Below are 14,456 nucleotides of genomic sequence, written 5' to 3'. Positions count from 1 at the left end.
ATAAAGTTCTGCTTTGTAAATAAGCGGAAATTGCACACTAGATTGTTTGCTTAACTGTTAAGCCACACAATATTGCTATACTGTATATTTTTCAACCTTCAGTGGTAGAAATTAGAAGGGCAGTTGTTAAACTAAACTGTATCTTCCTTTTTTTAATTGATGAAGAACAAAGCTATTATAGTATTATGTGAAATATGGTCTTGTTATCAGAGAAGTGCCTATTCTGTTTTTGTTTTGGAAATACCATTTTGAATGTATACCTATGCACTAACACTGTTTTATTATTGCAGAAAGTTCTATAAGAAGTTGGGTCAGCAAGCATGGTTGGTTGCTGCTATCACAGCTACAGAGTTCCTGATTGTGGTAAAATATGATCCCTACACCCTGACATTATCACTTCCGTTCTACATTACTCAGTGCTGGATTCTTGGAGTCACACTTGTTCTTATTTGGACAGTGTGGCGCTTCTTTATTCGGTAAGCAAGGGTTGAATTCCTGATTGGACTAGGTGGACTCATGGTCTGATCCACCAGGCGTCTTCCTACAGTGTTTGCCTGGGCATACACTGGAACTGGTTCACTGCATGCATTTTCTCCCTTTCTCCATTGCTGCAGGCTAATTCCTGCTCCTGCCACTTTGCTTAAAGTCATTAGGCCAGAGTCAATTAAACAGTTGAGATAGTGGAAGCCAGTGCAACTAGTGCTGCTGTTGCAATGGGACTTTCCCCCACCCTTCTCTCCCTACACATCTCTACCAAAAAGGCGGGGTGTTTGTATATGTCAGGAGAGTCCCCCAGAACAATGTACAGGGGGGAAGACTGGAGAATTTGTTCTGTCTGGCAGACAGAAATGCATGCACTGATGGAATGGTTGTAATTGTGCAACATTGAATTCCACCCTGTAGCTCTAAATCTGGGGGAGAAAATGGGAGCAGCTGCTTGCACTATGGAGAAACTGAATTGATAGTGGCAATTTGCTCCTTGTCTTTTAGTAGCTGGACAGTTGGAACTGATGGAGTTTATAAAGAAGGGGGAGAGCAAATTTGTGTGCGGGGTGGGAAGGATCATCTCCAAATCCTGAGTATTTACAAGGCTATTGTAATTGCTGTAGAATTATCACTTTAGAACAAGGAAATGCTTAATGTTTAGCTATAGCCAAACTCTGAGTTTGGTCATATAATTGCCTCATTCAGGGAAATGAAAAGAGGCAACAAAAGGACTGAGCTTTTTTTCTAAATTTGTGGTGTTTCTCTTTTTTTCCTAAAATGTATTTGTTTTATTTCTAGAAATATCACCTTACGGTATAAAGAGATAAGAAGGCAAAAGCAAGAACATAAATATGGGAAGGACAATTGTTTAAGGAATGGTGATGGACATCCTGTACTGGCAGATGAGCACAATGGGAATAAACTCAGAGAGAAAGAACTTTGAACTTGAGTAATGAATTAAGGACTGAGAGAGTTATTTTTCTTGCAAGTTTAACCCTCCCTAGTTTTGTAAGTTTTGATGTTTTCTCATGAATGAGAATCCTTTTGGAAAAGGTGCCACCTAATCTCTCTTGAGGAAGGTGTTTACAACTAACGCTAGAAGCAATGCTTCTCCCAAAAGGGGAATTCCACCTAAGTGTGTTATAAATGTCTGTCATCTTACAAAATGGAGGATTAAACAGGTGCAAAGGGAATCTTAGTAGCCTCAGTTCTGGAAAATCATGGCTGTTTGTGGGGTGTCAGGAACACATTTTATGGAATAAATATGTGCACTGTGAAAAACAGTTTGGTATTTTCCGCTGCAACTACCTTGGACTGTGTTACTAATATGTCCTCCTCATCCATTCATTTTCATTCAACTATTAATACAATATCAACAAAATAAATGGAGAGATGCAATTGAAGCTCAAGAACAAACTGCATAACTTTGCACAATATACTATTGCAAACAGCTCTTGGGGGTCCTCGATCTAGTTGCCTTTGTCTCAAAGCAAAGGTGCATTACCTTGAAACAGCCTGCTAGTTTTATACTGCATCCTCTTGATACCAAATACCTCTTCAGTTCATATTTATCCTTGTCGTTCTTCTTAGGCCAGAAAGTTTAACTTTCCTGTCTGTTAGCTAAATAGAGCAAATGAAGGCTATAATGAACGTGAAAAATATTTAATCCACCAAAGCTGTGTGTTCTTTGCCTTATTTTTCTACCACTGAGCTGGTTTCTGCTCTTGCCTTGAGTCTTAGGACCTCCCCCCCCCCTCAATTGCACATGGCAGAGCATATCATATGATCGTCCAGAACTGTCTTGTTACTTCTAGAGTTTAAGCTGCACTAGATAAGGTGGAGTTATATCGAGGCAACTGCAGTGTGCACAGTCAGCCACTATATGCTAAAAGGCTACTGCTCATGAGAGCCTCCAGTCCAAGAACTCTGGCTGTCTTATTTGTCATTTGCCTCCTAAAACTCCATTGAACAAATGGGAGTTCATGTTACAAATATCTTCTCTACAATTAGAGTTGTCATAGGAACAGGTTTCAAATTCCTAAAACAGTTGTGTGAATTTTCTCCTTAAATGTAACACTAAATTAATATTAACAAAATAACACTGTCTTAAATATGTTGAAACTTCTGGAAATTTGCTTTGAAGTGAATATAAGTTAAAATGTTAGCCCTACCCTTCTCTCTCTCTCTCTCTCTCTCTCTCTCTCTCTCTCTCTCTCTCTCTCTCTCTCTCTCTCTCTCTCTCTCTCCCCCCCCTCCCCTCCCCCAATAAAATCTCAAAAATGCTGCGGGTTAAAGCACAATGCACAGACCTTGGCTTCATTTCATGTCAATACTTGAATGGGAAAACAAGTCTGCCTTTGCCTTGTTTCTAGAGTGACACTAATGCTCTCTTCTTAAACAATTGACACTTTCAGCAGGGCAAAATTAAAAAAAAATCCATATAAATGAATCTTTGAAAACTCAGCAAATGAAGTAATTTTTTTAGCATATAAAATGAGTGAAGGAACTCTGTTTCATGATGATCAGAATTAAGAAGATCATGTGAAGCTTATTTCTTGATTTGTGCAAGATTTACCACTGATAAGTCACTGAATGGGTGATGTTTATAATTAGGATTTATCTGTTGTTCAGTAATAATAAATACTATGGCTATAGCTAGGCATTAACAGACATCTTAAAAGAGCAGATGCTGAGTTGAGCTGGTACATAAAAACAACCTTCTCCCCACATGGAAGCAGTAGGTTTTTGAAGTTGTTCAGGTTAATTTTGTACCTGTTTCGTGAACTGACTAGAGGTAGTACCAGTGTACCTGTGCTAATGTGGCCCTAGTTTTTCAAGGCTTGCATAGGCATATAGTCCATGTCTGTTTTTGTACTAGTAAACTCTGCCCCCTTGTAATTTTGTATTGTTGTGCCCTCCATGTATTCTGGAGGTAACAAGTGCAATGGGGAGAACGTTAAAGGAATTTTAAGTTTTTGTTTTTTGAGGAACTAATTGTGTAAAATTTGAAGTATAAGAGGGGGGGAAAATGGTTTCCCAGATTGAAGTTGACCTCTTAAAACATTACTTTTGTACTGATCTTTATGTTCATTGAAATATTGAGTCTTACAGTTATAGTCTGGATAACTGAACAAATGTAATAAAAAAGGTTGTTTGCTGGTGTGTCCTGAATTACAAATTTTGTTTTAGAAGGGAGTGGGTTCTCATTGACTACATAGCTGTGATTTTCTAAGAGTGATGAAAAGCCTAACTTGTTGAAGAGTTATTAACGTGGCTACACTAAATCAGGAACATTCTGTTAACTTGCCCAAAGTTAAAATAGGCACATCTAGGTCCTGTTGGTTTTAAGGGAACATGGATCTGTATTGCACCAAATTATTCAGGAATATCTTGGATTTCCTGTGGAAGTAAAACAAAATGGTTACAGATCAAATCACATTGCATGCGCAAGCGTCATTTCCGGCGCACTTCCAGGTGGGAGGAGGCCCGTGCGCATGTGCACAAGCTATTTCCAGTGCTCCTGCAACCCGGAAGTGCACCGGAAATAGTGTGTGCGCACGCATAGGGCACACGCTCCCCCGCCCTCCAGCCCACCGTGGCATCGGCGCTGCAGGCACCGGCCCGAAATTTGGGGACCCCTGATGTAGACTTTCCATTAAGCACGAAAAGAGCTTTCAGATTTTTCTTAAGGCTACATTTGTCACACTTGCAAGATTGTTAGCCGAGAGATATGGCTGTAGTGCTAACATTACACAAGAGGCTCACTGCCAGTTCTCTCCTTGCTGGAATATCCGTTTCATCATCTGTGAGGTTGAGAAAACCGGTTATTGACCCCTCCTTCTGAGTTTCTGAAATCTGACCTTTGGCTGTGGAAGTGCAGTGATGCTTTTTCCCAGTATTCTGTCTTCCAGAATTAAAGGTTCGCCAGGAGCTTGTGTTGCAATGCCATAATGTAAAATAGGTGTCAAGGAGTACAGAATGAACTGCAGCTGTCTTGTTACTAATATTACCTACCATGTATTTTAATTTAGACACTTGTGTAAGCAAAGGTGTATGAGTACCATCTGTCTATAGCTATAATCGTTATAGGTAGCTGTTTTTGCATCAGTGCAGAGGTACTGAGCACGTGGCCAGGTTCTGTTAAAAATGGGTTTTGCTTGAAATGTAAAATAGATTAAATTCCCTATTACATTTTTTAAATGTATACCATACCTTATGTGTTAATTTGCTTATTGGAACTGACTTTAATTTTAGGCCATGTCCAGTAATGCATAGGAGAAAATAAATATAAAAGCTATTGTTTCTATTACTCTAGGCTTTAGGTATGGGAAACTCTGGACTGTGTGACTGATTAACATGTGATAGCTGTGTTTGTACAAAACATAAAATATTCTGGTGTGGACTAGAGTCAAATTAATTACGGAAGGAGAGAGAGGCAGGTCTAGGAGGAAAATAGTATGGTAGTGGGGACTACAATTGATAGGAATTACAGATAAAGATAAACCAAAGAAGCCTCACCTTAAATAGAACCTGTTCTGGCCCATCCTTTGATTTGGAAGCCTTTATCAGACACTGCCTACATATTTCTAACTTTATGAGAGCAGAAAAATTCCAGGAGACCAAATTCCAAGATGCTACATTTCCTTTGTGATTATAAATCCAACACTCATATTGCAAGATGCTGATAACAGCCCTTGCTGCCTTGGCACTATTTCTGGTTAATTTGAGCTCAGAAATACGAAAGTGATGCTTAGTGTGAAAAGGTACATGAGCTGTTTTTCAGAGTCTATCTGAAAAGTCTTTAAAAGAACTTAGCACTTGTCTGAAACCTATGCTGTTAAAAACAATGCAGAGAGAAAACAGCTTCCATTTATGGTGCAGTGCATCTGGGTGCCAGCCTGACATCTTTGCAAAGGAAGTGTTGTTTTCTAAAGTCAGAATTGTAGTGTTGAAAGGGATGATGAGGGTCATCTATTCTAGTCCAGCTACTGCAATCCAGGAATCTCTTGCCCAATACCGGGCTCAAATTTGAAAACATTTATGAGCTGCAGTGAGCTAATGAACAGTTATTAGTGGGTTCAATACGAAGACCTAGGTTCCAGTCATTTAGAAAAAATGGGGGTCAAGGAAGCAGCAAAAGTAGATAGGTTCTCCCCCCGCCACACTAATCTTTGTCCAAAGCCCCTGTATATCTCTGATCTGGCTCAAAAACAAAATCATGCAAGAAGGCATCAGTTGCCACAGGCATTTTGATCTATTGGACCTGTGCTTTTAGTACATCATTGTTTCCCGTAAGGATGTTTTGAACTGAAGGCTGTATATACATATATACAGTATATATGTATACTACACTATACATTTAAAGCATATTGAAAGCATATTTCCCTCGAAGAATTCTGGGCACTGTAGTTTACCCCTCACAGAGTTACATTCACAGCAACCCTTTTATCTGAAAAATTATAATCCACTTTTCCCAAAAATATTGCGAGTCAGTTTACAACATATAAAATTCAATAAAGTCAAGCTTCTGTATATACCTAAAGCATAATTAAAAACCTCAGTAGGTACAGTATAAAAAGGTAAAGGGACCCCTGACCGTTAGGTCCAGTCGTGACCGACTCTGGGGTTGTGCGCTCATCTCGCATTATTGGCCGAGGGAGCCGGCGTATAGCTTCCAGGTCATGTGGCCAGCATGACAAAGCCGCTTCTGGCAAAATCAGAGCAGCACATGGAAATGCCGTTTACCTTCTCGCTGTAGCGGTCCCTATTTATCTACTTGCATTTTGACATGCTTTCGAACTGCTAGGTTGGCAGGAGCTGGGACCAAGCTCACCCCATCACAGGGATTCGAACCGCCGACCTTCTGATCAGCAAGCCCTAGGCCAGGGGTCCCCAAACTACGGCCCCCGGGCCGGATGCGGCCCAATCGGCCTTCCAATCCGGCCCGCGACGACCCCCGCCGCCCGCTGCCGCCGCCCGCTCTCACGGCGCGCGGCGCAGCGGCGATCTGAAAAATCGGCAAAAAATCGCCGAAAATCCTTTGTGCGCATGCGTACGGGCCTCTCCCGACCCGGAAGAGGTCATTTCTGGTGCACTTCCGGGTCGGGGGAGGCCCATACGCATGCGCACAAGCGATTTTCGCCGATTTTTTTTCCGCCCGTGTGCGTGTGCGCATGCGCACGGGCGCGCACTCCCCCGCCCTCCGGCCCGCTGCGCGCGCACTCCCCTGCAGTCCGGCCCACCGCGCGGTCGGCGCGGCGGGCACCGGCCCGCCGCTCGGTAAGTCTGGGGACCCCTGCCCTAGGCTCAGTGGTTTAACCACAGCGCCACCTGGGTCCCTCAGGTACAGTATACAGTTAGGGAATTCCACATGCCCTGCTTGTGCTGGGTTCTGTTTCACAGTCACACAGGATGTTAGAAACTGGTTTCTGTTTATATAATAAGGTGATTCAGAAGTCTATATAGCCACAAATTCAGTGTGCTAAAAGGAATCTTCTAAAAATCTAAAAATCCACATGATTTCCAAGGTGGTGTACACTTTGCTATTTTATTTAAAGTGTACAGTATAATGAAGGTGCCAGCCAAAGCTCGCTGGAGAAAGCATTCCACAAATGGGGAGCCACTACCAAAAAGGCCCATTCTCATGTTGCCATACACTGGACCTCTCGTTGAGGAGACATACGAAGAAGTGCCTCAGATGATGATCCCAGGTTCCAGGTAGGTTCATATGGGGAGAAGCAGTCCTTGAGGTATTGAAGCCCTAAGACTTTTAAGACTTTATTGCTCAAAACCAGCACTTTGACTTGGGCCTGGAAACTAAATTGGCAGCCAGTGTAGTCGGGTCAGGATCAGTGCTAAAACCATTTTGCCTCAGTGAGCAACCTGGCCACCAAATTCTGTAGCAGCTGAACTTTCCGAATCATCTTCAGAGGCAGGCAGAGGGGAAACAGGCAGTAGTTTAATGGGAACAAGCAGATGAATTGAGCAAATGCTCTCATAAGAGCCAGGTTTTAGTTGCTCCCAAAAAAGCAAGGAGCAAGAGAGAGAAATAAACCCACTTGGGGAGCTCTTTCCACAGTCTAGTTGGAAAAGTCATGTCATGGGACCCACCTATGAAATGCCAGGCATTAGGAGGACGATTAAGCAGCTTTGGCTGTTTAGCAGAGCGCTTGGACAGGCTCACATGGAAGGAGGTGGATATTTTCCCCTAGATACTAAGGTGTTAAGAGTATTTTAGACTCTCACATATACTAACTCAGAACTGTCAGGTTCATAGTTCAGTCTGTCAACCGCTATGTGTCACCAGTAAGCCACTTAAATAAATGTTAATTTTGCAAAATGTCCTGCTCCCATGCCCCCAATCCTTTTTAACTGAAGAATACAAGGCTTGGTCATGTTGCATTTAGAGGCAAAATTAGTTCAGACTACCACACTGGAGACTGAGAAATCTGTGCAACTAATTTTCCTCCAGTCCACTAAGCAGCAGTTGGACAGCAAGTTGCATCAACTGACAGTTTGTTTTCCGGATGACCTAGAAACACAGCTGCAATTCTGTTTCCAACTGATTTGGGATTCCCCCCCCCCTTTGTAACTAACAGTCTGAAGATGAGCATAGTTGATGTTTTGTTTGAACAAAATGCCAGTTGCAAAAGCAACAGCATGTGCTAAAATCTGCTCTGCTCTGCTAGCCGCAATGTAATTTATCCCAAAGAGAAAACAAATATTGTACACCCTTTTTGAGCTTATGAGTTGTATTTTATTTATTGAATTTATATACCGCCCTCAGAGCAGTTCACAGAACAAAATCAAAAAATAAAACCACAATATATATATAATCAAAATAAAAACAACAACCTAATGACACCCCTCCCCCCAAAAAGAAACATATTTTAAAAGGGCATAGGATGTCAATCAAATCAACCAAAGGCCTAGTTTAAAAGGAACATTTTTGCCTAGCGCCTAAAGGTGTATAATGAAGGTGCCAGGCGAACTTCCCTGGGAAGAGCATTCCACAGACGGGGAGCACCGCAGAGAAGGCCTGTTCTCATGTTGCTACCCTCTGGACCTCTCAAGGAGGAGGCACATGAAGAAGGGCCTCAGAAGATGATCTCTGGGTCCAGGTTGGCTCATATGGAAAGAGGTGGTCCTTGAGGTATTGTGGGGAGTTTGGGACAAGGTTTAAGATTCTGTTTTTAAAATGTTCTGGTTTGAAAGGTCAACAAGTAATCCATTTTGCTAAAGCACACTTGGCATAGTCTAGGCTCAACAGTCACCAGTTTTTAAGAACTGGCTTCTGAATCCAGATTTCAGATCTGAATGTTTATATTTTATCTGAAAGGTGCCTTTTTATCTGTTTTGCCTTGTTCATCTTAACATTTATAGCCTGCCTTTCCATGATGCATACAGTCCAATTACATGTGTGTAATTGGCTGTTTTTAAATTTTACAGGGTCAACAAGTAAAATCAACTCTGTTCTGAAGTATTCTTTGATAGCCACATTTTAAGCTGCTTGTCAAAAGGTAGCTGTGTTGGCCTTCCTTCGAGTTGATAAGATCCATCTGTTGTTGTTGTTGTTTAGTCGTGTCAGACTCTTCGTGACCCCATGGACCAGAGCACGCCAGGAACTCCTGTCTTCCACTGCCTCCCGCAGTTTGGTCAGACTCATGTTCAGGGCTGTCTTAAGCATGCCCGGCGCCCCCCCCCGCCCCGTTTTCCAGCGTGGCGGGCGGGCTGCCACGGGCGCAGCTGCACTGCGCCACCCAGCCTGCCGTAGGGCTGGCCCTAGGCCAGGGGGCACTGCCCGCCCCTGCGCACGGCGGAGGTGGCCCCAGGCCCGCGCACCTCCGAAGAGCGGCCTGAAGCCGCTGAACAGCGGAGCTGCGCCTGGGGCAGCCTCAGCCGCGCCTCTCAGCGGGTGCAGCGGCGCCCCAGTGGCCTGGCGCCTTGGCGCCCCACGCCACCGGGAGCGGGCCTAGAGCTGGCCCTGCTCATGTTGGTAGCTTCGAGAACACTGTCCAACCATCTCGTCCTCTGTTGTCCCCTTCTCCTTGTGCCCTCAATCTTTCCCAACATCAGGGTCTTTTCCAGGGAGTCTTCTCATGAGGTGGCCAAAGTATTAGAGCCTCAGCTTCACGTTCTGTCCTTCCAGTGAGCACTCAGGGATGATTTCCTTCAGAATGGATAGGTTTGATCTTCTTACAGTCCATGGGACTCTCAAGAGTCTCCTCCAGCACCATAATTCAAAAGCATCAATTCTTGGGCGATCAGCCTTCTTTATGATCGGTCCAGCTCTCACTTTCATACATCACTATTGGGAAAACCATAGCTTTAACTATACGGACCTTTGTCGGCAAGGTGATGTCTCTGCTTTTTAAGATGTTGTCTAGGTTTGTCATTCTTTTCTCCCAAGAAGCAGAGGTCTTTGAATTTCGTGACTGCTGTCACCATCTGCAGTGATCATGGGAACCAAGAAAGTAAAATCTCTCACTGCCTCCATTTCTTCCCCTTCTATTTTAGTTTTATTTGATCTTACATTCCAGGTTCCTATGCAATATTTTTCTTTACAGCATTGGACTTTCCTTTCGCTTCCAGACATATCCTCAACTGAGCGACCTTTCAGCTTTGGCCCAGCCACTTCATCAGCTCTGAATCTACTTGTACTTGTCCTCTGCTTTTCCTCAGTAGCATGTCCGACCTGAGGGGCTCATCTTCCAGTGTCATAACTTTTATATGCCTGTTGTCTTTGTCCATGGAGTTTTCTTGGCAGGGATACTGAAGTGGCTTACCAGTTCCTGCTCCAGGTAGATAACGTTTAGTCAAAACTCCACTATGACCTGTCCATCTTGGGTGGCCTTGCACAGCATAGCTCATAGCTTCTCTGAGTTATTCAAGCCCCTTTGGCACAACAAGGCAGTGATCCATGAAGAAGAATCTTCTGTTACCACCCACTGAATTTAAGAAGAGGACATTGGTTCCTGAACAGAGTGGCTAAGTAGGTTTGTGTAGAAGGAGACAGTCCTTAAAATACAAAGGTGGTCTCAGTCCCAAGTCCAGGCTAGAAATCAAACTGATAAGAATCCAGTCCAAATAATCTATATTGTCCAGGAAGATCAGGAGTGCAGCATGATGAAGCTGCCCTTCAAATTAGTTAATTGTTAGCAAACTGACCAGAATTAGTCCTAGCTTTGAGGTAAGTTGAAGGTCTCTTTGCCGTCCTACCCTTGTGCTAAGCAACTGAACCGCCAACCCTGCACTGTGCTACAGCTGCTGAGGAAACACATAGTCTCTTGGGGGGGAAGTGTATTTGACTAGTAGGTGCAGAGTGGGAGGAACTTTGTGTTGGTCGGGCTGAAAAAGATCGCAAATCCCAGCCTGTGTGATTCTGATGCTTTATTATGTCCACAAATGCCAAAAAAAGGACAGAAATAGTTGCTGGAAGAGCAATGCTGTTTTTTGGTGGTGGTGGTTGTTTTTTTAAAAAATACTTTTGTTCTCCATATGCAGTAGGAAAGGAAGAGGGCATTTTGAAATATCATGATAGATGAACAATATTAGTTTTGACAAAAGCAAATGTATCTATCATCCACAAGGTGGCACTAGTGCACAAGGATTCAAGAAGCATGAAATAACTTGAGACATCAGAGAGCCTGATCCTACCAGCCAAATTTAGCATCAGCTATGGCAGCCAATGCTAGTCAAGAATCCAGTTCATCCTTGCTTTTCAGGCAACCTTGTACCCCACTGTGCTTGGCTTATCACTCCCCTGTCCTCAGAGACCAATAAGGTGGCACAGAATGGTGCCTGGGTAGAGATATACCATCCCTGCAGCATGATCCTGCTGCACATGGGAGCCGAATCCAGAGCTTGGTCTGACCATATGTGAAGCATATGCACTGCACCTCTAATCTCACCTTTGTATCTCTGGGGTGGAGATGGAGTACTTACATATCAGGGAAGGGATGTAGCTCAGTGGCAGAGCCTTTACATGTGGAAGGTCCCAGATTCCACCCCCAGCATCTCCAGGTAGGGCTAGGAGAGAAGTCAAGGAATGCAGGACAGCATGTCACTGGTGAGCAAAGAATTCAACCCAGTTCGTATTTAAAGGTGGACCTGTCAAATACGCACTTTCCAAAACAACACGTGAAAGAAAACATGAGAACCAGTCGCCCATTGAAATTCACACTAGTCTGAATTTTTGCTTTAAACCCTGGAATGGTTAGGCAGCTTTGAAAACCTTGTAGCTCATGACTCTTGCCCACTGCAGATCACACTGTTGCCCATTGACAAAGATCCTTTTAAATCTTTTTAGATAAGTGATGATAATTCACTGCCTCTGTTGCTACTATTATACACATGTTCCAGCCCTGCAGGAAAACTGAGAGCAGGAGGTCCCTCCCTGCACAGCAGGTGCACTGCTAGGTACTTGAGAGCATAGGTTGACTCTATGCCACCAATTTGCCTATTTTAATTAATGTCTCTGGGCAAATTAAGATGGCAAATGCCTGGGGACCATAGCTGCCAAGTTTTCCCTTTTCTCGCGAGGAAGCCTATTCAGCATAATGGAAAATCCCTTTAAAAAAGGGATAACTTGGCAGCTATGCTGGGGACTCAACAGTAGTGTGCTTTGCAACATGCCTACTTAGCCTGTAAAGAAAGTTTAAGAAGTTTTTTAAGACGAGGAGAAAAACAGGCAGGGCATCTAGAGCCCAGCACAAAAGACCCAAGGCTCAGGCCTCTTGGCTGTTCAATGTTGTTGTGCTGTTGGTGCCAAATAGAGCAAGATGTCTGTCTGTCTGTCTGTCTGTCTGTCTGTCTGTCTGTCTGTCTGTCTGTCTGTCTCTCTCTCTCTCTCTCTCTCACACACACACACACACCATATTGTGAGATTATACTTGTATTTCTGGCTTCACTCAGCTCAGCCTGCAGTTTCAACTGCCAAAGGTGCAATCTCTCTGTAGGGATTTTGTCTCTACTTTGCCTAATGTTTTGTGGCTTGCACAGGCCTTTGTGGGATGTGGAACAGTTCGGGATAAATAACAGCCAAGCAGCATTTCTGCAAGAAATGGGCAGAAAACGATCCTTTCCTCCTGACCACATCAATCAATAATCTTTATTTTGAAAAACCTAAACAGACATTTCTGTTTAATGGCTTTCCATTTTCTATTAAAACTTGCATTAGTCACATTTTCCATTACAATGTTTTGATTGCATGTCGCCGTATTTCATTGTACGTCTGTAGGAAAGCTCCTCTAGGCAACCTGATCATTCACCAATTACCCTGATCTGCTTGCACAACATTTGCACAGTGCTCCCATCGAGCATTTGTTCTGGTTTGTTTATGGGGTGTTAACACACTTTAGCATTGATCATCCGCTCACCCCACACTTTTCAGTGCATTTCCCCATCACTTTTCTAACCACAAAAAGTCCTTTGAAGGGGGGGGGGAGTCTTTGTTGTACTGGGGTGATAAGGCACCTAGATTTGTTTGAGTTGAGCAAACCTAAATTTCCAGTACGTGCCTCAATCCCTCCTGCACAATAGTGAATGCATGGAGGCATCTAAAGTCACACCGTGTTGGGTGTCCAGCAGTCCTTCAGATTACTGGGTTTAGGTGAATGGCTTCCAGGTGAAATATTTGGGGTGGGGCATCAGGTGTGCTGAGTCAGTGAATCTCATGCCCACAAATTGGCAGGGGGTTGTGTAAGGACCCACTAGCCTGAAACAGATTAACAGAATCACCACAGGTAGCAGCACACCCCAAAGAAAGAGATTGCTTGGATGCTGTTGTACAAAAAACTTCAGAACTTTTAAGGGAGAAATCCTATATACATTTACATGGGAATAAGTCCCATTTAACTCAAGGGCACTTACTTCTGAGTAGAGACATGTAAGATTGTGCAGCTAGTCATCTTACGTAGCCAATAATATGACCTGCTCCTTTCTGCTAAGTTTCCTATCTTCCCTCATTGGTTCAGACAAGGCTCTTCCACATACGACTCAATATTATTAGAGATCAGGAAGGACTTTGCCTAATCACAGTGTGAGATGATGAAGATGATAATGCCCCCCGCCATGAACAGCACTCATATATTCTGGTGGCTAAAAACTTGGCATTTTACAGGGCTTGTCTTGGCATGTTGCCATTTACAAATATGGAGTGAAAGCACATGAAAATAAGGTGACATTGACTCCAGTACTCTCTTTCGGAACTTTTACTATGAGAGACTTTTTGAACTTTCTCCTTGTAAGAGTTGTATGACTGAGAAGAGTCTTTGCAACTTTCAGCAGTGTTGCTGTTCCATGGTGCTCAGGAACACACTTCCCATGGCAGGGGACCATATTCCTCTATGACCAATATAGGCCTGATGTTGTGCTGGAATGACCCTGCCTCTACTGCAGGCCTAAAGTTAACAATTTCTGAATTAAGCTGCTCCTGCAGCTATCCCTTTAAAAGCAGTTTGATCTGCAGCAATTAGCAGATGGTTGTGTTCAGTTCCACACCATGAAGAACTTCACCTGCTGATTCTGGTATATTTCAGATAGTTCCTGTTAAAAGGCAGGAGCAAGCTAAGCCACTTTTTCTCCTGGTCAGTTGGCATCACCATCTGCCCCACTGCATCTTCCCAAACTGGACTCTGCTCCCAGGCATCTCACAACTACCAGCAATTTTTATTTCAAGACTCGGTAACCCAAGGCAAGAAAGTTAGTTTCCTTTAGAGTCAGACCCTGTGGGAGCCATTACTTTAAAGAATGCTTATAGACAGAAAAATCAGTGCTCAGGGTTAAGCTTTCAGTCAAGCTGAGCATTTTCTTTTTAAAAGAAGACAGATTTCGAATGTGTGGGACAGTACCTAATAAATGCCTTCATGGTGAATACAGTCAGATGTTCAGAACTTTTTGCTAAGTGACAGCTATAGTTTCTCAAAAATCAAATGCCAAGTGCCATGGAAATCTAATTTAAAGAAACGGCT

General features: G+C 43.4%; 1 protein-coding gene across 2 annotated transcripts in view; it reads left to right on the top strand.

The window, feature by feature from the left end:
• Positions 1 to 3,648, top strand: part of PTDSS2 (phosphatidylserine synthase 2) — a 40,170-nt gene extending 36,522 nt beyond the window's left edge. For both annotated transcript variants that reach the window (XM_035122778.2, XM_035122787.2), the window contains 2 exons: positions 291 to 476; positions 1,285 to 3,648. In XM_035122778.2, the coding sequence (XP_034978669.2) occupies positions 291 to 476; positions 1,285 to 1,429 (331 nt within the window). In that variant the 3' untranslated portion in view covers positions 1,430 to 3,648. The remainder of the gene's footprint in view (positions 1 to 290; positions 477 to 1,284) is intronic.
• The last annotated feature ends 10,808 nt before the right edge of the window (positions 3,649 to 14,456 follow it).

Source organism: Zootoca vivipara, chromosome 1 (genome assembly GCF_963506605.1).
Source record: "Zootoca vivipara chromosome 1, rZooViv1.1, whole genome shotgun sequence".
Lineage (NCBI taxonomy): Eukaryota > Metazoa > Chordata > Lepidosauria > Squamata > Lacertidae > Zootoca > Zootoca vivipara.
Note: the sequence above shows the minus strand (reverse complement) of the source record. Positions and strands in the feature narration are given on the sequence as shown.